The sequence below is a fragment of the Lissotriton vulgaris genome, chromosome 10 (genome assembly GCF_964263255.1).
Source record: "Lissotriton vulgaris chromosome 10, aLisVul1.2, whole genome shotgun sequence".
Classification (NCBI taxonomy): domain Eukaryota; kingdom Metazoa; phylum Chordata; class Amphibia; order Caudata; family Salamandridae; genus Lissotriton; species Lissotriton vulgaris.
Window position 1 is genome coordinate 631,249,223 of NC_141698.1, and position 25,459 is coordinate 631,274,681.

A 25,459-nucleotide genomic window follows, 5' to 3' on the forward strand; every position below is an offset into this window, starting at 1 on the left:
ATCAACTGGGTGAAGTCTGAACTGTTCTGAACATTACCACCCCTCCCACAAGTGAATATCTCTTCAAATGGTCTGCTGATTCCACTAAGTATATGCATGTTATACTCCACAGGGACAAGGAACAGGTTATCCGCTTGAAATACAGACCTGTTGTGACCAGGCTTGCGACAGACGTCTACTGATGGCTACAACTTCCACTTTCCAAAGCAGGCTGCATCGCCATTGTTAAAGTGGCAGTACTCCCTCGCTTCTTGTACCGATTCGTGAAGATCCCTATTCCTCTGATGAACTCTTTCTTCCAAACTCTGCACAGCCTCCTTTTGAAGCTGGTGTAGGCCGGCCGTAGCCCTAGGATAGCATAGGATACTCTTACCCTGCCATACGAACGTGGTGGGTTTGCGGTCACTGATTTCCGTATATATTACCTAATCGCCCAAGCCCACTTCACATACCATTCATTTCACCCCGATGACAGACTCCCCTATGCCAAGCCAGAAGAGGACCTGGCGGCCCCTTTGCTCGATAGACTGAGCAGAACGCTGTGGGGTGGGACATTTGTGCCGGCACCGTGATTCCAGACAAAAATATGTGGAAAATGTGGGGTTTTTCAGCTGAATTTGAGGTTTGCAGGGGATTTGGGGTAGGAAAACGTTGGTGGATCCACGCATGCCGTACCTCGCTAGACTCCCCCGCGTGTCTAGTTTTCAGAAATGTGTGGATTTGGTAGGTTTCCCAAGATGGCCGCCGAGCCTGGAGCCAAAAACCCAGATGACCTCCCTAAAAAAAACAGGTTGTTTTGTGATAGGTAATTTTGATGTCTCCTCAATAAGTTTTGGGCCCTTGCCTGTCGCGGGTACTTGACTCACCCACGCGAGAGAGGTACCATTTTTATCGAGAGACCTGGGGAAAAGCTGGGTGGTAGAAATGTTGTGTATCCATGCAGATTCCAGATCTTTCCATTACAGAAATGTGAGGAAAATGTTTTTTGGTTTTTTTTACAAAGTTTGAGGTTTGCAAGGGATTCCTGGTAACAGAACCTGGTGAGAGCCAGACAAGTCACCCCCATCCTGGATTCCCCTGGGTGTCTAGTTGTCAAAAATGTATACGTTTGCTAGGTGTCCTTAGGTGCCGGCAGAGCTAGGGTTCGAAATCCACAGCTAGGCACTTTGCAAAAAAAAGGTGCGTTTTCACTGTAAAAATGTGGTGTGTCCACGTTGTGTTTTGGGCTGTTTCCAGTCGCAGGTACTAGGCCTACCGAAACAAGTGAGGTACCAATTTTGTCAAAAGACTTTGGGGAATGCCGGGTGGGTGGAATTTTGTGGATCCACGCAGATTTCAGAACTTTCCATCACAGAAATGTGAGGAAAATGTGTTTTTTTGACAAAGTTTTAGGTTTGCAGGGGATTCTGTGTAACTGAATCTGGTGAGCCAGACAAGTCACCCTATCATGGATCTCCCTGGGTGTCTAGTTTAAAAAAATGTATAGGTTTGCAAGGTTTCCTAGCTGCCGGCAGAGCTAGGAATCAAAATCCACAGTTAGGCACTTTGAAAAAAAAGGTCAGTTTTCACTGTAAAAATATGGTGTGTCCACGTTGCGGTTTGAGCCGTTTCCTGTCACGGGCACTAGGTCTACCCACGCAAGTGAGGTATCATTTTTATCGGGAGACTCAGGTAATACATAACTGTAGAGCAACTAATTACCTATTGACTTTCGATGCATTTCTGCCTTTCAAATGAAAGAACGTGTAAAAAAAGAAGTCACTTTGAAAAATGTTGTATAACGCTCATGCTAGTATGGGTACTCTCAGTTTCGGAAATGTGCAAATAGCTAAACTCAGCAGTGAAGTGGTTAAGTCTCTTTTAAAAATCAAGTTGTCTCCCAAGTCTAAGCACTACTGCTCTGAATATGAAATTGGTGGTTCAACAGTATGAAGCGCTATCAGCTTAACAGCACCAGTGTCCCTATTTGTAAAAAATAATAATAATAATTGTGCACAAAATTGCTTGGGTACTAGCAGTGAGAAGTGTGCCCTATTGTATGGAGTCTAAGACATCCTTGTTTCTAGCTGCATAAGATGCTGAAACACTCCAGTGTATAAGTGGCAAAATAAAGTTTTGTATCGACAAGCTTTAGCTTACTAGATATCTTGTAAAAGGTTTCTGGCTAGCCCTTTATCCAATCGCTTCCTCAATGAATGAGGCAAGGCCTTCATATTATGCAATTTCAAATGCAAACTCAATAATCAGAAGACACAATGTGAACACCCCCTAGCATTTCAGCCCCACTCCAGCACTTTGGAGCTTAGGATAGACTTTCCTTACTGCAAGAAACTAATACTTGCAAGATCAGACTAAAACCTACCGTGATTGTGTAAAGGCATCAGTTGTGGGTGTGGAGGTAGTTGTGTTAAAGGCAGAGGTTGAGGGTTTATTGGACTAAGTACTGCAGTAAACAAGTCTTCCACATCCTTTCCTTCAAGCTCTATAATGTAGAAATAAAAACAATGTAATCATTTCAAAACACAAACACATGGTGCTAAAGTAAAAAAAGGGTAAACACATACCAGGGATTTTATACAGTTTTCCAAGCATTGCACCTGGGAAAAGAGAGAACGTGCATTAATTTATAGGAAAATCACACCGAAGAATCCTATTACAACATTTTCCCTCCTGATCAAGAGCTGTACAGTCTAAGCATAACATAATAAATAGAAAGCAGTGGTGACTATCACCAAATGTTTACTGTATGTCATTACTAGACTTCCTACAATGTGTAACCATGTAACTTTTAGGTATGTTACCATCTGTGACCATTTTGTCCAGTTCTGGACTAAGGATCCCATCAAGCTGTTCTTCACTCAAGGGCCGGGAGCTCTGACTGACGCTTTGTTGAGGCAAGGAGGACGACTCGTCAGAGATGGGACCTATATCCAATCCAGCTATAGAGGCAAAGGTAGATGGTTAGCAACAAATATGGACACAAAACGTCTCGGTCCAAAAAGGCACTGTCATAAGCTGCTCTTGCATGTTTAAGTATTCTATACAAGGAGTGCAAATAAATTAGTGCTTCTCAAAGTGCTCAGGAATTCTTATTGCGAATGCAGTTCTATGGGTAATGAGCAAGAAGCACCCTTCTACGATGGCTCAGACCTTGTTAGACCATTTAATATATAAGGCATAGACAGGAAATGTTATTTGGCAATGGATTGCCTTCTAACTTGATTGGCTACACCAAGAGTAAGATGGGATGGAATAAAAGTAACCTGATTAGGAGCAGGATCGATTTCGATCTACCCACATCATCTGCCCTTCACCACTTCAAACAATAACAGACTTTAAGGGCTTTGTTTAATGCTAGCACGCACACACAAGCATGCTCTTTGCAAAAACTGTCAGACATGCAGAGGAAAAGACTTATTTTAAGAGCCAATAAATATCTTTTATGAACATCGATTTCAAAGAATGACTTAAAAGTTGAAGTTTGTGTCTAGTTCAAATGCAGTTCACTGCTCCATATTACTGGGTGAACCTTGGTCCTTATGCTACTTTCCAACCATGGACCATCAGAATAATAATGTATTCCGGAACTGTATGGGTTTGCCTTAACAATCAGTGCAAAGACCTATAGGGAAACTCTAAGAGCACTGCTTAGTCAAGTATTTGAATCAGTTAATGCGGAGAGCATCCTGAGTGTGCATTTATCTGATGACCTCTCTGCGATCTACCACTGAGAGAGGATGCTGGCTGCCCTAATGACATGTAAAAGATAGGCAGCGCATAAAACAAAAATGTTGCCTTAATTTGGCAAAGGCATTTCTAGCAGATACTATATTTTCCACCAGATTCCTCACATTAAGAATATCTTTGAGGTGCCAGACTGGATGCAAAAATCTTCTGCCTCAGTAACAGTTCTACAGGGCTGCCAGGTGGCGCTAAACGGCTCCATACGAACTACACCCACTCAGAACGTGTAACTGCAAACTAGATGTGGAGACTGATGAGCAGTGACAAATCTGTTGAAAGGTAAGTATCCACCAGAAATAATGTTGCCAAGACAGGAAGCCAGGGGCACAGTCTTTGTAATCTCTCATGCTCATTGGTAAGGAGAGAATGAGGAGGAAAGGATAGAAAAGTCACAGATGGACGGTGTGGAAGGCAGAAACAGCTTATGGCAGAAAAAAGGCCGTTAATCGCTGATCCTACGCGCCAAAGCCGAAAAACAGTGCATTAGCTTGAATAGTGATGACAGTTGAAAGGTTAACACCAAATTTAAATTCTGTTCAGGAACAATAAAGTGCATGTACGAAAGGAAATGGGTGCAACAAGGCTTTTCTCGAAATGTGTCACAAAGAGTGACCTGATCAAAGAGGACTAGTTGATAAGGAAGGCACACAGTCAGTAAGAGCACAAAGGGAAAGGATGTGGAGCAGCAGCCACGGCTACCGACTCAAGAGCTGAAAATCCGGGTTTGAATTTCAGCATCAGCGCAACATCCTGTAATTCTGGGGAAATCACTTTATCTCCCTGTGCGTATGGACAGTGCCTGGATACCCCACAAGTGATCAGCTGTGCTCTATAAATCTATAAACTTTAATAGCATCCGAATGACACTTCACCATAGCAACTAACCAGCCTTGCCAACCAAGAGAACGCGAAAAGTGCAGAATGTCTGAAAGACTAGCCTCGAAGGACCTGTAGACTCTAAACAAGAGGCCAACTGGATCTGGAAGCTGATACAGAATGGTTAGATAACTTGATTCGGCGGCTGACATGGAATGATTTGGTAGCAGGGGCAGCCAGCATAAGAAAATGAGTTGCTTACCTGTAACCGTAGCTCTCCAGTATATTTATCTTTCATAGATTCACATGCTTGAATCATTCCCAGTCATTGTAGTGGGACTCTAACTGTACTATAATAAAGCAATGTGCATTACTATTATAGACAGAATGGCAATGAACCACTGGTTTTATAGCCTATCTAGGCCCTTTTAAAAAAACAACAACAAAAAACAAAGGACCACACTACAAACATTAGCCAATCAAGCGACTGCATCCTCGAGAACACATCTAGGAGAGGCTGAATCCCTCAGGTTTTCGGGCACTAGTGTAATAAACAATGGTGGCTGCCACAAACAAACAGTGGTGGGGCGGATGAAGGAAGCGGGGGAGTGGGACCATGGTGGGGGTACAGATGTAGGAGAGTGCAGAAGTGGAACCGCTGGAGTTAATCATAATTTTATTTAAAAATTTAACTTACCTTAAGCTGTCGGCCGCCTCCCGAGCTGTGCCTCCATGTGGTCTTCCTGGTCCCAGGCTCCCAGCATACACTGGGACAGAATTCCAGTGCAATCCCCTCGCCCCTTTCATGCTATGAGAGCAGCGTTGGGATTGACCTGAGCGGGCTGAAAAGACCCTCCACTCAGGACAGGGAGTCTATGCAGTTTCTCCAGCCCAGCTGTACAATACAGCCAGGTTTGAGGAACCTAAGTGCGTATGTGTGTTTGGCCGGCCTGAGACGGGCGGCCAAACACACATGTGCACTTTGAAGTACAGATAGCACTCCTCCTCTTCCCTCCTATGCCCCAGCCCCACCTCTCCCTGCACAAGCTGGGTCAGAGCCGGCAAATGAAAAATAAAATTATGATAGAAAATCGTTTTATTTTTCTTTCACCTGCTGGCTCAGAGCCAGTGGGGCGTAGCTCCTGATAATGAAGTACAGAGGGGAGCCTCTCAGGGGAGGAGGATGGGTCGCATGTGAACCTACGAATGATAGCAATACTGGAGAAATACAGTTACAGGCAACTCATTTTCTTCTCCAGTATTGGATCTTTCATACATTCAAATGCTTGAATCAGAATAATGAGTAGTAAACCAAGAGATGAACAATCATAGTATATAAACATATTTAGCGGACAGTGGGGAAAAAAGGAAAAAATGGCTAACCTAATTGGAACAGACGTGTTAACACTGCTTGTCCCACAACAGCATCAGTCTCATGAGTCTCATCCAGGCAATAATGCTTTATAAATGTATGCCTGCTGGAAGACGTTGCTGCTCCACAAATATGCTGGATGGGTTCACCAGAAAAGAGGGGTGTAAATGTGGAAACACCTCTGGTGGAATGGGCTTGGACTTCGCCCTGCAATGGTTTTCCTGCTTGTGAGGGACATAACTGTATGGTGGATACTATCCATCTGGTGATGGTCTGTTTTGATACTGGAAGACCTTTTCTGTTAACCCTGTTAAGTCACTAACAATTGATTTACTCTGGATTTGATGGGTCCTGTGTAAGTAAAATTTAAACCTTGTTTGAGGTCTAGAGCATGTAGAGATTTTCCTGCAATCGTCGGAGGATTCCAGAAGAAGATCTGTAGAACCACTGGCTCATTCAGCTGGAAGTCTGATGGCACCTTGGGAATAAACTAGGAATTGGTTCAAAGTATTACACTGTCTGACTTGAATTATAGCAAAAGTAACTTAATGGTAAAGGCTGTGCATGTCACTTACTCGTTTGGCAGAAGTGAGGGCAACTAGAGGTGCCGTTTTCTAAATAAGGTACTTAAATTCTGCCTTGTGAATGGACTCAAATGGTCTTTTCATTAGCTGTGCCAGCACCACATTCAGGTACCACGATGGTGGAGGTTTTCTTATAGGGAAAGTCCAAAATAGGCCTTTGAGGAACTGTTTTACAATTCGACTAGACCATAGATAAGGTGCATTACTGGATCATCTACACCTGGAAATTGCTACCACCTGCAATCTGATGGAAGAATGAGTCAAGTGGATGAGAAGAGGTGTGGCGCTGTGGCCAGAGCGGCTAACTCCAGCATGCAGAACGGTTCGATCCCCGGAGCCAGCTCAGCTCAGCACTATGTGACTCTGGGCAATAGCTCAATTAATCTCTCGGATGGCCCCCAGCGGCTAGAAACCTTAAGGGGTGATATGTTTGCACTTTACAAATATTGACTATTGATTATTTATGATTCTGGATCTTGCTGGATGGAGAAGGTATGGGAGGATTTGCTCTGTTGGTGATGTAAGAGGGTAGACATAATACTCCGCACACAAAAGGCAGAAGCATTTTCACTTGAGTTTATAAGCTGTGTTCACTGTGTCCACTCTTGCTTTAGCAAGGATGTTGTTGCAGTTTGTTGGATTGTCTATCCTGGATAACTAATTTAACTCCGGAGCCAGGCCGATAAGTGTAGTGATGTCAGGTCGGGATGACGGACCTGTCCCTGGTCAAAAACGTTGGTGTTGATTTGAGATGAACATGAGGATGTTTCATGAGAAGCAGGAGCACCATAAGCCAGAAATGTCTGGGCCACTTGGAAGCTATGAGAAGTTGGCAAGGCTCTCCCTTCAGATTGTTGAGCACCCTTGCAACCAACGGGGTCGGGAAAAGCGTACGCATGGATTCCAGACTATCTCATCGAAAACACAATCCTCCAAGATCCCTGTTGGGGATGCCAATTTCTGAAGAACGGGCATTTTTTGTTCTCCTTCGTAGCAAATAGATCCAAGTTCGACTCGCCCCGCGAGTGGAAAAGATTGTCCAGAATGTGCTAGTCTAGCTCCCAGCATAGTCCTGCTTAGCGAGTACGCAAGAATGTTGGACACTCCTGGCACATGTACTGCTTTGAGCGATATCTGATGTTGAAGAGCACAGTGCCAGGTGTGTTGAGCCAGGCGAGATAGCGCTGGTGAGCGTGTTTCCTCCTGCTTAAGATAAAACATACTGGTGGTATTGTCTGTGCATATGAGCACCGATTATTTTTCTATCCTAGGGAGAAAGCCTTGAGCTCTAATTGGTTGATGTGGAGCTTTGTTTAGTCTAGTCTGCATTAAGTTTTGGAGCTAGGCTCAGCAACCTTCTAGGGAGACAACTGCTGTTATGAAATAGTCTGGAATTTGTGTTAGGTATGAGAGATCTCTGGACAAATTTTAAGTTTGTGTCCATCAAAACAAGGCTACTGTCATTGTTGTAGGTATTTGTGTTAAACTGTAAAAATGTATCTTGCTAACTTCGCCTCAGCTCTCAGCAGTTTTGTCTGTGAACATCCATTTTGTGTTTCTGCGGGGGACTTTGTGAGGTCAGGGAGTTACGTGTTTTCTGATAGTTGGTTGTGCTGATAATACTTGAGTTCCAGGATAAAGGCTTGTCCCTGTTGAAACGCCCCGAGCATGCAGATGTTCCTTTCTACAAACCGACCAACGCCTGTAAAGTTCCCTATCTATCTATGAAAATAACGTGTGTGGGGGGTTTATCAGGAGTTAGCAGTTTTACATTCGGGCATGACTGAGGGGTTTCAGTAAATGCCATGCTGCACCAAGACTGTATAAATACCATGTTGTAACCTATGCTTAATAGTTCCCTCTCCGACACTTGCAGTGTCTGTAAGATGGATCCCGCTCATGAGTGTAATAAACTTGTATTTTGTTTCCACTCCAGTGTTGATCCTCATTTGTGAACCCGTAGACAGTGAGTGTCCCTGCACCAGTGGGATAGATAAAATTCCTATTTTCTACATTTGAATGAATTTGAAGGAACCCTGCGCCTGGAGCCATTGCTTGTCCAGTTTCTCTTGAAGTGGACGGAGGTGTAGTCTACAATTTGGAACAAGAGGGATGCAGGAAGAAATCATTCCCTTTAAAAAATTGTAGATCCAGGCAGAGAAAGTCTTTTTTGTGGAAAACCTGCTTTGTTTCCAACTGTGTGTAGGAATGCTCCCAAGAATGTCAACGTTGTTGTGGGATGCATGTGATATTTCTTATAGTTGATGGGGAGGCAGAGCGTGGTGAACAATGAGAGGCAGAATGGGCTTGGCTGTCCTGCTTGTTGATGTGTGGAAGCTTTTATGAGCAATTGTCCAAGTAAGGAAAGACTTGTATTCCTTTTTGTCGGAGATGGGCTATTACTGGGGCTAACATCTTGGTAAAAATAATGGGGGCTGATTTTGTCTCAAATGGAAGGACCTTGAATTGTGAGTCAGTGCTAGTGACCTGGAAGCTGAAGAATTTGCAGTGTTTTGGATGTATCGGAACATGGAAGTATGCGTGTTGAAGGTCAAGTTACGTCATATGATCTCCCTTGTTGAGGAAATGTCATATATCCTGAAGCATCACCACGCGGAAGGATTGCTTCTTTAGACATTTGTTCATCCTTCATAGGTTGAGAATCGGAAGCCATTCTCCCTAGGGTTTTTTGATTTGAAAGAAATGGAAGTAGAATCAAAATCCCTTCTGAAGTTTTCGAACGTCTATTGCTCCCTTTTTCAGCCAGAGGTAGATCTGGTTTAGGAGTTGTTCTAAGTGAGGGGGAGGTGGGCCTTAAGGTGGGGTGTTTGGAGATTTTTGGAGAAGTTCCAGGGTGTGTCCTTGGGAGATCACTTCGAGCACTCAACTCACTTTACGGATGTTATTCTGGAACACTGGTGAAGTTGGTTTAAAATTTGACCTTCAATATAAGATAGTGAAGAGTGGGGGTAGTCGGCATAAAATTGAGGCCACTGTTTGCTGTTCGATTCTTTGCAATGGGCAGACAATTTTCCTCTGGCTGAGTGCTTATATCGCGCCGCTGGTGGTTGTCAGTATCGTTGCTGTTGTGCATACTGGGGACAGTACTGTCTAGCCCGACTGATACTTTTGCCTGTAGAGTTGGTAACCACCTCTAAAGGAATAAGCTCCTCTGCTTCCTTGAAATGGCTGCTTCCTATACTGGAGATTCCAAAGGGACTTTGCTGTATCCATATCAGCCCTGAAGGATTGTAGGGCATCAGGCACGTGTTTGCCAAACAACGATTTGGCGTCAAATGGCATGTCCAGTATCTTACTTTGGTTCTCTGGGACAAAAGTAATGGATTTTAACCATCCTTGTCTGTGGAGAACAGCCGCTCCTGCAAGTTGTCCAAACCCATTAGAAGAGACATCAATGGCGCAGTCAATTATCTCTGCCAATATTAGAGTTTCCAGCTTGGCGTCCTCCGACAGTAAGCCAATGTAAGTGGAAATATTCAACCACATTTGGTTATCATAACAGCCCTATATAGCCAGGAAGTTTGACGCTCTATTTGTCATGGGTGCCATGGAGGAGAATTTCTTGCCGATATTATCAAGCGTATGACCATCCCTGTCTGGAGGAGAGGAAATTAGTGTGGATTGGTTAATATTGCACCGCCTGGGATACCACCAACTGTGGTTTCGGCTGTCAAATCAGACAAGTCATCGGGAGCTGTGCATTTCTTGTCTAATCTTGGAAAAATTGCTGAAACCATAGCTAGGTTCTTCACGGCCTTTAAATCTTCTTGCCAAATCAAATCAAAAAATGGAATAGCCCTCACCGATTTCTTGGTAGGTTCTTTATAATCATAGAGGAAACACTGCTTGTTTGGTAAGCAATGGAAGATAAAACCATTTAGCTGCCCTCTCCAATAAATTATGCCATCCACCAATGTCCTCTGTCTGAGTCTACTGGTGGCACCGCTGGTGGGGATGGAGTAGGGATATGATAGGTATCCCACTCACTGGGCACTGAGGTAGTGTGTCTTTTCTCCCTCTTCCCTATCTTCATTAATAGATGGAGCATCATAACCCGGGGGTTGTCAGCCAAGGTATTGTCCAACTCTGGAAGATGGGTGACAGGTGCCTTAAGCAATCTTGATGGTTGCAGTGGTAGGAGTTGCAGCAGCTGTACAGGCCTTGGTACTTGTGGCATAGGAGTCGCTGGAGCAGATGGTGGAAATCTGCAATAATAGATTTGGAGCATATTTTGGAAAATGGTAACCAGCAACATAGGGTTTGAGATAGAAAGCTGCTGTTGGTCTTGAGCTGGATAGTCCTGTGGGTCTGGTTCTGAGTGCTCTCTCAGCGAGTAATAGTCCTCCTGATACTGGTCGTCATCATCCTCAAAGTCCTAGCATCTGACATTTAGCTGGGATGGACTACTAGCTAATCCAGAGGGACCTTCATCTTCAGAGTCTACAACCTCATCTAAGAGGTGCGCATGTGGATAGGTCAACAAATTACTCGAGAGGTGTGAGCTGGTAGAATAATGGCTGTAGATGATTTATCCCTTATAGGGATCAAAGATAATGGAGGAAATGCCATTTTTGCACGGTACCATCGCTGGTGTCCCAGTCAACGGGAGCGTCAACAGTATTGTCGTCGTGTGCGGCGTCGATGGCAACTGTGATTGCGCCGGTGTGGACTGAGTCGTCAACAGGATCTTCGACGTCGACAGCAAGTTGTGGAGGGACGTCATCAATGGAGCCTTCGTCGGCTGGCATTTTAGTATCCTCGTCATGATCGGTGAGGACAGCAGTGACTAGGCCATGATCATAGGAGATTAAGCTGTGGTAAAGGTAGACGTTAATGTTGTTATTGTTACCGTCGGCAAGAAAACACCTGCAGAGAGTGACTAGTTCTTCATGGATATTTTCATCAGCGGCACAGACTGAAAGCACGTTTGGGAAGTTTTTCTTTCAGGAGTGGTAGGCTCTGAATGAACCGTTCTGAGGCAATTCTTCCCTTCTTGGAAGAGGAAGGAAGGTCCTCATGCCTCTTTTTGTGCCCAGCAGTAGTATGTTTGGATTTTTTAATGCCTTTGAGTGTGGTTCTGATGCAATTTATTCTTTAGATTTATGCCGCTTGAGGCAAGATGAAGTCTGTGAATACTGATCACTATCCTCCTACAATAATGGGCACTCTATTTTTTAGCTTTTTTAGCAACAGCAAAAGTCTACCTTCCCGGTCTTTAAGAGTCTTCTGAGAAAAGGTGTGACAGATCTTGCAGTCACTCATCTTACGCTCTGGATAGAGGAAGTATATGCAATCTTTATGTGGGTCAATCATATGGAGCCACTTCTTCTCACAAGAGTCACGGGTTCTGAAAAGTCCTTTTTTAGGGAATTGGGAAATTATGTCCAGTCGGGATATGCAGGTAGTCAAATAAGTGATGTTTTGTGGAAGTAAATCCATTTGAAAAAAACAGAGAAAAATGCAATTTTAGCAGAGCTAAAGGAGACTCCCATAACACGACATGCAGTAGAACATCTGAGGGTTCCAGCCTCTCCTGGGAGTGTTCTAGAGGGTGCTGGCGCCTGTTTGGTTAAAGTTTGCAGTTTAGCCCATTTTAAAAAAGGATCTAGATAGGATATAAAATTGCCATTCTATCTATAATAGTAATACACATTGCTTTATTATAGTACCGTGGGAGTCCCACTTCAACAACGGGGAATGATTCAAGCATGTGAATCTATGAAAGATCTAATACTGGAGAATGTTGCCTACCTATTTTGGGAAGCAAAAGGTATCTGCGGGTCAACACTAAATCTCCATGCATGAAGACAAATGGTCTGAGGATGGATGTAAACAGACCATCCTGCTGCGAAAAACAAACATATTCTGTGTGGGCGAATAAAAGGTAGCGAAACATGAGTTCCAACAGACTGGCAAACCAAAAAGTTGCCTCGTCTATGATAAACAGTTCAGCTCTATATTTTTTCACACCTTCGGAATGACTTACAAAAGCAGAGGGTTTGAAGGGAACATGTAGGCCCAGAGATTAGTTGAAACTGATTGCGTCCTACTAAGGAACCGTTTTAAGGATTCTGCATAAGCAGAACAGAGGGCATTTCAAGTTTGGGACCACGGTATAAAGGTTTACATTGAGGCATCTCAATCTGGAAAGAAAAAAGACTTCTCCCTTAGGGAGAAGGTTCCCATTAGTAATTCTTCAGTGAGAGGCGACTCAAGGAATACATTTTCACATTCGGGGTGTAAACCATATCAGCCGTTATTGGAACAATGCTCTGCTGCAAAGCTACTGCCAATAGTGTCCAGTAATGGTGGAGAGTTGAAGGGGCAAACCACCAATGTAGGTCTGGTATGATAGATTAGAAGACCTCTATGTGGGCCATAACATTCCCCGATGTTGCAGGCAGTTTTTTCAGGCAGCCCTGAGAGACCTCATTCGCCACTAGCTCTGCAGCATCAAAAAGATTCAGAAGCATTAACATGGACATCCTGCAGAAGCAGAATCGAAAACTAGCTAAAAACAATCATTTTCAGAATATATAAAATCCTCTGATAGGCAAAAGAGCTTCATACAGGCTGGGTCTGACACTGTGCCGATTAAGCTCAACCACTGGGCAGGAATGAGATAGGAATTCTGAAGGTTGATGGTGAAGTCAGTGTGCTATGTCTATGATCCGAGACAGGGACCCTGCTTGCACCACTAAGGCATCCAGGTGCAGAAATACACAGACTACTGAGTGAAGCGACTACCACAGTCCATGGTAATGCACCACTGCTTTTTGAGCAGGGCTAAACTTTATATCCCTCTCCAAAGCGACGTGGGGTGGGCTCTCTATGTAGGAGGCATTCTTCCCTTTCTGCTCTATCTTCATAATCAGACAACTATTCTCAAAACTGCTAGCTATTGCATATCTGCCATGTCAAAGTAGCACAGCTCAGCTGACGTAGCTCACGCTCCAGCATGTGTAAGCATGTGGGCAGATTGTAGAGAATGCCTGAGAGTGTAGATACCCATATTCCTAGAATGTGGGGATTTTAGCAACAGGACAACTTCCAACTCAAAGACTGAGTGATGCTCCAAAGATCACTTCTTTTCAGATATCTTACAGATGAATAACAGATTCTGGCCTTTGCTTTAGAATTTTATGTTTAAAAATTCCCAGAGGGACTTACAATAAGCAACATGTCAGCCTTTTGTATTTACTAAAGAGACTAACAAGATTTGGTCACCCAAAAAACTGTCCCTGATTAGCAATGAGTTGGGAAATATTAACTAGTTAACACGCATTAAGAATAGGCATAGAAAATGCTGAACAGTTCACAGATTCTATACCAATTGTACATACATATTTAGGATTTTGAAACAAAGCTTACTGGCACAGAAACAAAATTATACAACAGCAAAGAAGCATAATTAATGATGCATGCATAAAATATTATCAATTGAAAGAAGAAAAGAAAGTGAACTAGTTCTACCCATGGAATTTCCATGGCTTAGTTTCTTACCAAACGGGGAGGATGAGTTCTCGATATGGAAAGTGCATAAATCAAGACCTACAGGACCCAAACCAGATAAAATGGGTGATTATAACAAGAGCAAAACGAAAATACTATGATAAAAGGCAATATGCAAAGATCATCAAAATCCTTATCGGTCAGAAGTGCACCTGACATTTTTATAGAAAGGACATGGTGTTGTATGTGCACCAAATATCACTAAAAAACTTAATTTGTTATATTAAGAGTGACAACAGCATGCAAAATCTAAATATAAAACAGAGTCCTAAAGTCCTCAAAATGGTACGGGACATTAAAATAAAAATTTCTCAAATCTACAATTTGTTAAAATTCAAGAACAACTTCAATTTATGTTTGACATCTCTGTTGCCACAGACAGCACTTCCATGAAATTAGTGTAAAAAAGTGCAAACCAGGGGACGATTTGAAAACATAACAGCAATTTAGGACTTTGAATTTAAAAAAAGATTGTGGTGATCTCTGCAGCATGAGAACAGTGCAGCAGCCATGATCGCTTGTACGAAGCAAAGCAGACTTTACAAAACATGCGCTGTATTGAAAAAAACGATTTAAATTAGAGTAAACACTTACAATAAGCAGACTTATTAAAACCAAATGATGATACCAGACCAACGGTTACCATAAAATCATTCTGAAATATGCACCATTTTAAAATGCATACCAGATCGAGGTCCAGCCTTTACTAGATCATCAGAAAACATGCCAAGAAGGTCATCATCCGTGTTCAAAGTTTCCGATAGGTCGGAGAGTCGGTCTTGTATGTTACCTGGGGAAAAGTAATAATGTAGCCCAATTCATTACCTTTAATGTATTTCTAATTAAAAATCCTGAATTACAATTAACAAGTGAAAGTCCAGATAATGGTATTAATGTATTCGAATGTATGTCATGATATTGCAACCGAGCACAGCACTGAACTGAACGGACTACATCAACCTGATTCGAATGAGGGCAGATTCACTTTAACAAAAGTCTCAGCAACATGGACAATAGAGTTGAGTGTAACAAAGTCAAGGTATTAGTCAGAACTAACTTTTAAAAAAATTTTTTATTAAGAGGATCACTTCACACCTTTGCCATTTCTAATTGCTGCATTGAAGAACAAGCATTGGCATAGTCAATAGGTCTCGCCTTTGGGACTTTATAAGGGTTTAGCCATGCAACAGTTGATGTTGTTGCACTAAGGATATTGTGCTGCATAACTAAATACTTATAAGGTCCCAAAAGCGAGACCTATTGGCTTTGCCAATGCTTGTTGTAAAGTTGGAATTACAGGCATTTCAAATGCTTGCCATCTGACCTCTGACCTTTCTCCTGGTACTGCCAGCTTAAGGAACAGCGCTAGGTTTCCACAGAACCACCACAAATACCTCAGGAGGCTTTTTAAAAGGCTCCGTAGCCAGTACCTTTGGAATATAAAAGCAGCATGTCCCTGGGAAATGCCTGTGAGCTTGTGACGATAGTCCTTCAGTGCCAAGCTTCTTTTGCGACCTCTGCGAGGAAAGCTTCCTAGCTCGATAACAGTAATAAGCCAACTTCATGCTTGGCCCGCGACTCCTCTGCCACCGGATGCTGGCATGTCTGCAAGGGCACAGCTTGAGTGGCAAAGGGTCTCCATGCTTTCTACTTGCGGGAAAGTTGGAGAGGTCGTTGTACTGCAAGTTCCAAGCTTAGAAAATCAACAGCGTTCTGTGCTGCGAAATGTAGGTCTCGTAAACATAATGGCAGACTCACCCGCACGCCTGGAACTGCAAATTGCAGGTTTGTTTGGCACGGACGCATCAGAGAAACGTGGCTGCAACGCTCGTGATAATAATCCACAAGGCATTCCACTGAACATTTTTACAAAAAAGTCTTTCTGTATGAACAAACACTGCTACACGGCACTTATAAGTAGATATTGCGACCAGACGATTATTAATTGGTGCCTTAAATTTTGAGGCATATTTCATACATAGTCCTGTGGTCCTCTGTGTGCCTCGGTGATATCAGGGCCCAGCACAATAGTAGAAATTAGGCACTTTGAGAAAAACAAGCGCGGTGCGCGTGCCATGCAAGGAATGTGAGGTATGCAGCTGGCACCCGGCCGCGCTGCTGCTCGCGAGCGAGCTTTCTAGGCCAGGGGAGAGAGAAGGTGGGACATGCACCCACCTTTGGCCAATAGCGTGTGGGCAAAAAAAAAAAAAGCACACGCACAAGCGTGTGGTCCGAGTTTAAAGTCCTTACTAGAAGCATCGCAGAGCAGCGCATGTGCGCAGGGTCAGGTGAGACCTAAAAAGGAAAAGCTACGTGCCTTATAAGCATCTGTTCATAGAAACTAGTGTTGTAGATTAACATGCTCAGCATACTCCTGCCACCTAGAGTTGGGCATGGATGTTTGCAAGCAGTTTTTATTCCACGAAATCTTTCGAATCACAAGATGTGGTATGATTCCTCCTCCTTGTATACTGGTATACTGTACGTGGAAACCAAGTCCATGTTAAACTGCTTTACTCACAGCGGGTGACAGTATAAATGGCATAAAAGTTATATAAGGTGTGCGAAGCACGATGTGTAGTGAAAAGAAGAAAACAAGAGACAGGCTTCTGGGGAGGAGGGCAGGAGCATAAGAATTTACAGCACTACATGCTACAAACAGGCGCTTTCATGGAAGTAGGATTTTCTGTTCAAGGCATGTGTGGCTGTAGATAGATATGCTTAGCATGGACTGTAAAGCAGTGCCCTCTGTAAGTGGTGGATAGCTTGTGGATGATGCAGATGTCTGGGAGAAGGTCCCTAACACAGTGGGCCAACAATTGTCTGCTGACTGGCTAGTATGTCCACATAAAGCTGTTTGGCAAAGATGAATGGTGCTGCCCAGGTAGCTGTCTAACAAATATCCGTATGTAGGATATTACCTAGAAAAGCTATAGTAAATTCTTCTTACAGGTGGAGTGCGCCCCAGGATCTGCAGACACAACCCTTTTTTGCATTAAGATAGTTGCTTACACTTGACTACCCACATAGCTATGCCTGCCTTGGAGATGGGATATCCTCTCAGACTTTGTAAAGGACACAAAGAGCTGGTCTAGTTTACGGAAAGGCGTGGTTGTGTCAATGTAGTACATAAGTCTTTGTCACGGGGGTCCTGTCTGGCCAGGGCAGGTCGAGGACTTTAATTCCTGTTCCTTTCCACCCCGAGAACAGGTCGCATACGGTCCCTTTAATGCCCCCTGGACTTTCCCGGGGGTGGAAACTTCGGCCATGACGTCACCACCATTCCACCAATCCGGGACGGAGGCGGCGCTCAAAACACTTCACTAGAAAGTAGATGGTGCGAAAGGCGGAGGAGGAAGAAAAGCTGAGAAGCCGGAGCTGACCAGCGTTCATATCGAGGAGCCCAGGAAGGAGGACAAAGATACCAGAGACGGCCAGCCCAGCGGAATCAATACGCCAGGAGGCCACCGTCAACACGAGCCGCCCCGCCGCACTTCTGGAGAAGTGTGGCTGGACAAGGTACGGGACCGAATACGGAGACTTGCTTTATCACGGGGTGGGACTGGGTAGGAGTGGGTGAGGGAGGTCACGGGACTGCGTGGGTGGGTTATTTTCACTCCCTCGTCCCCGAGCACACCTCTAGCGCTAATACTTCCTTAGCTGTTGCTTGGCTGCATATTGGTGTCGGTCCCTGGTGATCCCCTCACTCTCCTGGGAGCCGGAATCAACCAGTAACCCTGAGCTTTCTTTCTTTTTTTCATGCCCTTGTTGGAGAGCTGACGCGGACCCCCTGGGTGAAGCCCAGGGGGTCCTCGTCTTCTGAAACCCATGATCCATATACTCCTTATTGGTTTTCATTTCACCCCAGAGACGGATGTTATGTCCTTATCTTTTATTTTTGCATCTAAAATAAAACCGCATAAGAAGCTCTACAAGTGGTCCCCACTTTTATTCCTTCAAGACTCCCTTACATCAGTCACAGTCTTCTTGACATTCAGTGTGTAGAGTGCTCTGTCCACAATGGAATCTGTTTTTGGGAAGAAGACTAGGCCCTCCAAGATTTGGTTAAGGTGGGTCACATCACCATGCAGATGATCTTTGGATTGGTTCTAAGGACAACTGTATCCTTATAAATCTGAATGAATAGCTCTTATAGGGTAGGCTAAGAACGTGCAGCTGACTTATGCAGCTAAGTAATGTAATGGCAACAAAGAAGAGCTGGTAGGAGTATGAATGATCGATTCAAAGAAGTACAATGAGCCTGGTGAGTACTACATTGAGATTCCATGCAGGGGAAGGAGGTGCTCTATGGGGCATCACCCTCTTAAGGTCCTCCATGAAGGCAATGGGAATTCTGAAAAGTTAAGAGCGTTCCCTGTTCTGCATGTAGGCTGTGATTGCGGTAAATATATGCAATCGGTGTAAGCAAGGCCAGTTTTCTGCAAGTGCAAAAGGTAGGCAATGATATCCTGGACAATAGTCCTTAGCGAGTACAGGCTTTGGGACAAGCAATGGTAGAATAGAATAGAATAGAATAGAATAGAATAGAAAGAGAATTTATATAGCGCGATGGCTACCCAGGGGCGTCCCAGCGCTGTAAAAGAAATGTGGTGGATTAAGCAAAGGAGGCTGGAGTTTGAGAGGCAGAAAAGAATTAGATGGGAGTCCTGTTAAAAAGCCAGGTTTTTAAAAGTTTTCGAAAGGTGAGCAAGTTGGATTCAGATCTGATAGGGAGGGGGAGGGAGTTCCAAGTCTTGGCCAGATTGTAAGAAAGCGAGCGGCCCCCACATCTGGCTCTTCTAATGCGTGGTACTGAGGTAAGGTGGGAGGTCGCAGATCTGAGGGAACGAGTGGGGAGATAGGCTTTCACTAAGGGGCGATTGATTGAAGGGCCTGTTCCCCAATAAGAGCGATGTGCAATGCACATGCTCTTGAATTCAATTCTGGCTTTCACAGGGAGCCAGTGGAGTTCTTTCAATCTGGCTTTTACTGAAGTTCGACGAGGGATGTTCAGAAGAATTCTTGTTGCACAATTTTGAATAATTTGAAGTTTAGTGAGTGTGGACTGTGGGGCGCCAAGATATAGGGCGTTACCACAGTCGAGACGCGAAAGAATTAGTCCTTGGACCATAATCAGTCTTGAATGGAAGGAGGGGAGAATTTTCCGGAGTAGTCTCATTAGTCCGAAACAGGTGGCAGCGAGCTTGGTTGCTTGGTGGTTGAAGGTAAGAGTTTGGTCGAGTCAGATGCCTAGGTTCTTGATTTGCTCCTTGGGTTGCGGGGGGTCGCCTAGACAGGGGGGCCGCCTAGACAGGGGGGCCAGATGGAATCAATGGATTTCGTGATGTTATTTCCAAGGAGCATTACCTCCGTCTTATCCCCGTTAAGTTTTAAGTGGGAGCCCGACATCCAGGCAGCGACAGCTTCCAAGCATTTGTGAAGGCTATGGTGGGAGTTAAGGGGGGGGGGCAACGCTACCACCAGCTGCGTGTCGTCCGCATAGGTGACAATTTTCACACCGAAGGGGCGGACGACATCAGCCAAAGGACTAAGGTAAACATTAAAAAGGGTGGGACTCAGGGAGGAGCCCTGAGGCACTCCACAGTTAAGAGGTTTACTGGAGGAGGTGAACTCCCTCTCAAATACTTGGAAAGATCTATCCGAGAGGAAGGATCTCATCCAAGTAAGTGCTGTTCCCAATACTCCTATCATACCAAGGCGTTAAAGTAAGATGCTATGATTTACAGTGTCGAGGGCGGCACTAAGGTCAAGTAGAACGATGGCTGTAGACCCGCCACTGTCCAAGAACCTTCTTGCCTCCTCCGTCACTGCAATCAGGGCAGTCTCTTTTCCATGACAGGGCCTGAAGCCCGTCTGGGTGGGGTCAAGTATGTTATTAGTCTCCAGGAAGTCGGTCAAGACAGAATTGACATGCTTCTCCAGAAGTTTGCTGAGCCAAGGCAGGAGGGAGATAGGTCGGTAATTGGTGGGATTGGATTGATCAAGACTGGGCTCTTTTAATAAGGCTTTGACCATAGCTTTTTTCCAGAGGGGTGGGACGATGCCAGTATGGAGGGAGGAGTTAAGCAGGTCTTGAATGGTGAGTGATATCAGACTAGTTATCGAAGTGAGAACCCTCGGGGGAGCTGGATCAGTGGGTGATCCAGATTTGACCTGTCCCATGATTTTTTCTAGATTCATTAGGTCCAGTGCCGGTAGGCTGTTAAGGGCGTTAGGTGGGGCTATCGTGGGGCCTATGTCGGCAAGGTCTCTAAGCAGGGTGGCAGAGTGAGGGAAAGAGGAGTTGATGACTTCTATTTTGTGGTGAAAGAACTCCGCTATTTCCTCGCAGTGGGTCTGGGTATTGTTGTACATCTTTGGGTTATCGGGAAGTTGCAGAAGGGATTTAGCTATCCGGTAAATCTCCTTGGGTTTGGACACTGCTTCATCTATCTTTTGCTGTAGAATTTGGCCTGCGCTAGTTGGATATCTACTTAATATTTTTTAATAGCGGCTCTATAGCTCGCTTTATCTGCTGGAAGGTAGTCGAGACGTCATTTCCTCTCGATCCGTTTACAGGCACGTTTTGCCTCAAGTAGATCAGTCGTGTACCATGGGGCAGTTGGATTGCCCCGCTTGGGATGGATACTTTTTAATGGAAGTACTAGATCTAAAGAGCTAGTGATCCATCTGTTATAATTGTCGTTACCCTGAATGGGATTAGACGAATTAGTGGGTTTTGAGCGCTGTAAGGAATCCTGCCACTCCGGTAGGGGGATTGTTTGCCAGTTGCGTGATTGTTGAATCGTCGGGGGTTTAGGAGGGGAGTGATATGGAAGGGTCCAAGTAAATGGGATAAGAAAATGATCAGACCAGGGAAGGGCTTTTAACGTGAAGGTTGGGGCAGTTGCTAACGATGGGGTCTAAAACATGTCCTTTTTGATGAGTGGGTCCAGGGACAAGTTGATGTAACTCGAGGGCATACAGGCTGGAGGAAAGCTCTCTGGCGATGGGATCGTTCGTATCGTCCAGATGGATGTTGAGGTCGCCCAGGATTGTAAAATTAGCAGAGGTGAGTGCAAGGTTTGCCGCAATCGGGGCAAGATGGGAAAGAAATTGGCCCTGAGAGCCTGGCGGGCGATATATGAGCATACCCGATAAGGTATGAATGGGGCTAAATTTAATAAAGAAAGGGAGACATTCACTGTCCGGAAGATAAACGGGGGTGCTGGTGACTTCGTAATCTCCTTTATGGATTATTGCTAGGCCACCGCCTATTCCTTTCTTTCGGTTAAGGCGTAGTATTTGATATCCAGGCGGAAGTGCCTGAACCAGATCGGGGTCTGAGTGTTCCTGCAGTCACTTCTCTGTGACGAAGAGGATGTCTGGGCACATTTCGTCTAACATTAAGAAGATTTCAGTAGAGTGTTTGGGGAGTGAGCGGCAGTTAAGCAGGAGCATGGAATATAGAGTGTGCATCATTGAAAGGTGGAGTGAAAAATGGAATGAATAGCTTACATTTTACTGCGAATCAGGCCTGCATTTTGGGCAGATGGGATTCCTTGGAGGTGGACAAACAATTGCTGAGGAAAGCTGAGGTGTCCAGAGTTGTATGACTTCAGGTGCCGCAGGAGTGAGCTGCCTGGGGTCTGGGTGCTTCACATGCTCCTGTCTTTGAGTGAGACGGTCCAGCTTGAGGGGGGAGCCTTTCACTGGGTGGAGGGACATCTGCAGGAAGGTGAAGTACCAGGGCTGATTTGTTAGTTCCACAAATAAGTTCCACCATGGGGTGAATGTTGTGACTGAGTGTCCAATGCCAAATATCCTGGGTAAAGTGGAAAAGCTGAGGGGAGAATGTGCCTCTCTGCTTCTGAAAGTATTACATGATGGTCATGTTGTCTATTCTGACGAAGACTACCTTGTCCTGGTTGACTTTTAGAAAGGCCTAAGTGAAAGACTCACAGTTCCAAGTAATTGATGTGGTGCCACATTTCCTGACCTGTGATGTCACTTGGATGCGCGTCTCATCCTGTGTGAGTGCTGTCTGTGCTGTGGTAATGTTCACCTGTGGAGTCAAATCTGCAAAAAGCCTGCCTTGCAACAAGTATTTGTTCCACGATTGCAGAGAGGAGTGCTCTTTGGACTGTACGAATTGTTGATTTTCTCAGAGACCTTCCACTTGAGACCAGTGAACTGTGAGGCACTCTTGGAGGGGGGTGCATGAGAAGCTATACACAAGGGACAATAGCAATGCAGGAAACCATCATTCTAGGAACGCGCATGACAGTCTGTACTGTGACTTGACAATTGGGCTGACGAATGACGGACTAATGTTGGTTGGAATAAGCTTTGCCTTAGACTACGTCCAGTACTGACCACTGAAAGGTTTGGATTTGAAATAATTGCAGGTGGGACTTGGTAGCGTTTATGGTTAACCCCAAGGCTCTGGAGCTGTGTCACTGCTGTTTAAGTGTGTGCCAGACACTGCAGTCATCACTGCAATCATTGAGGTAGGGAACGGCTTGAATGCCTTCCCTCCACAAATGCAAGCCCACCACTTCTGGGCACTTCGTAGATACCCTTGGAGTGGCAGAGCGACCCGAAATGAAGGATTTTGAACTCCTAGTGTTGTCCATTTATCGCAAAGGTACCGTTGGGTGAGCAGAGTGGATGAGGTTGTGGAAATAGATGTCCATGAGATAGAGCGCCATCATGAAGTTGCCCTGTTGAAGGTGGGGGAGCAGTCCTGCAGGTTTGTCATGCAAAAATGTTCTGCAAGGATACACTGGTTGAGGGCTCTAAGATAGAGGCTAGTTCTGAGGGAGCCATTCAATTGATGATTTAGAAAGTAGAGAAACTGTAAATGCTGCTCCTTAGATATTACTGGTCACCCTCTCTATAGCACTCTTCCTTGGGAGTGCCAGTACTTCCGCCAGTACTTCCTCCTGAAGGATGAAGAGGTGTTCTTTGCAGAGTGTGTGTATACAGGGTAGGATGTTGGGAAGGGGTTAAAGGCAAAAGCCATGCAGGACTATGGCTAGGACCCACACAATGTGATTTCCCCCAGCAAGAGAGAAACTCTTCTATCTTCCCCAAGACAAATGATGTTTAGGGGTGAAGATGCAGGACAAGTCACTGCTTGGAGGTTGCAACTGCCTTGCCGGAACAAAAATTCTCCCTACCCCTGCTGTTACCACTGTTGGAATCACTATAGTACCCTCTGCAGGCAAGCCTACTGCTGCCTCCACTTGGGTGAGTTGGTCTTAGCTCCCCCTCTGGGCAGGTGTTCTCGAAATCAACCACTGTACTAAAAAAGCGATCCCATGGACTTTGCCGTCTGTTTCTCATCTTGTTTTTTAAGTCTCGCCTCTAGACGGCGCACATGCGCGGTCTCGAACCGAGACCTGGTGTTAGTACTGTTGTGGGCTTCAACCCGCACACAGCCTTCCATTGGTTTGCACCATTGTCTTCCTCCCCATTTGCTAAGGCATGCATACGTCATGCCTTTTCGGAAGTTTAGTCCTCCCCGAGCGATCGGCCTCACTTCTTTTTAACAATGTGCACAGCCATTTTTGTATTGCTTCTAGGGAGAGCATTTCCAAGGTGAGTTGGGCGCTTTTAGTTTGCCTCAAAGATTTTTTTTTCTTCTTTGCTGGCACTGTGTACTTGTAATTGCCCTGGCTTCGGGGAGACGTGGCTGGCTGAAGTGTTGTAATTAATAAGGGCCGAGCCCGGAGCTGGGCTTTCCTGTAGAATTTGCCACCCCACTAATAACTGTGTGTCTCCAGACCTGCGGAAAACCAGATGCCTCCTTATAAACAACACGCATCACTCAATTAGCTAAAGGAATGTTGTTTATTGGAAACCGCTGACAGATCAGGCGAGCGAGGGGCATGTTAAAAATGTGCTTTACATTTTATTAATAGCGCTAGCAAGTGCTACCAGTCCAATTACTTGAGTTATTTCACGCCAAGGAGCCACATCAACAGTCCACATAGAATACAGAAATCGCTGAAAGGGATCAGTCTTGGTACTGACATGAACCGCACTAAGGTGAGATATATACATACTTCCCCCAACCCCAATTTTCGCTCTTCTTTAAAGCTGCTGTCTCTTATCGTTAAAATGAAGGTTTGGAGGATGTTCGGGTTACTGGCTGTTGGATAGATGTTAAAGTGAAACCGAAAGAGTAGTCTTCTGCATTAAAAAAGGGAAGGCATTCTGCATATGCCTGAGGGAAGCGGTATGAGTATATAATGTTCATACCATATTTTTCACAGTGGGACTTTACATTATGAAAACTACCATTAGAACACTTTGCCCAAGTTCAGCTCCAAAATCAACAGTTTTAAAACAAACTCGGTTGTGATCAATATGAAACGCCGTCTGATCTTGTCAAATCGCCAACTAGGCTCAATTCAATCACTACGTTTTATATATCACTTATGCTTTCTGCTAAAGTAGCTGTGCAGACATTCAGGGGTGATTAATGCCCTGTACAAAACAAGCATTGGCATAGCCAATAGGTCTCGCCTTTGGGACCTTATAAGTGTTTAGCCATGCAGCACGTTATCCTCCAAGAGCATCTACACACACATAGCATCTTGGCATAATTTTAAAACTTTTCTTCTTTTTTTAAAGTCTACATGAAACGATAAATGTTAAAAGTAATGTACATGCACGAGGTGCACTGGAATGAAGATTAGGTGGTACTCTATCCACTTCCACATTGTATCCTGTGCTTATGGCTTCCAAGTAATGTGCTTAGGGCTTCCAAGTGATGTACTTATGGCTTCCAAGTAATGTACCTGCATAAGGTGAATTGGCACTGAATGAAGATGGTGATACTCCTCCCTACACACATTTGCTAACACTGCCTCCTTAAAATTGATTTGCTTGCGAACACTGAAATATGAGAACATGCCAGGGTCTCGGAAAGGCTTGATAAGCTGAGGCATAGTCAATTTAATAGGCAGTTTTCACTCACTGAAACGGCCCGGTCTGGTGCTTCACATGAAGCATGACTCCGGCGGCGTTATTGTTAGCACTTTAAACCGGCTTGGAGACAGACACTTGGGCTGAAACTGCAGGAAAACAAAAGAAACCCTGTGAGCCTTATTCAAGGCAATGGGACAGCTGAACTAGAGCAATGGTGTCATCGTTGCTCTAAGAACAGGAGTGGGGGAGAATATCTGGATTTAAACATCGATACAAACACACACAAACTTAATTCACGTCAGGAATACAACACACTAAATAGGGGCCCTAATGTGTGACTTACCCTGCACCACAAGCAATCCGACACAAGCCACACGTCGTATGAAGTGCACAAGAACATTCCCCTGTCCAGATGCAGTCAGAAAAAAGTGACGCAGCAAGACTACCACATGCTCTATGGCAGGCAAGGAAA

At 44.7% G+C, this 25,459-nt stretch overlaps 1 protein-coding gene across 2 annotated transcripts in view; it reads right to left on the reverse strand.

Annotated features, from left to right (window-relative positions):
- KMT2C (lysine methyltransferase 2C) overlaps positions 1-25,459 on the reverse strand; it is a 1,555,522-nt gene that overhangs the window by 889,133 nt on the left and 640,930 nt on the right. Inside the window, exons 23-27 of one of the 2 annotated variants that reach the window (XM_086941471.1) lie at positions 14,735-14,839; positions 14,041-14,088; positions 2,802-2,939; positions 2,565-2,597; positions 2,363-2,482 (exon numbers count right to left, since the gene is read on the reverse strand). In XM_086941471.1, the coding sequence (XP_086797597.1) occupies positions 2,363-2,482; positions 2,565-2,597; positions 2,802-2,939; positions 14,041-14,088; positions 14,735-14,839 (444 nt within the window). The remainder of the gene's footprint in view (positions 1-2,362; positions 2,483-2,564; positions 2,598-2,801; positions 2,940-14,040; positions 14,089-14,734; positions 14,840-25,459) is intronic. The other variant, XM_086941472.1, reaches the window with a different exon arrangement.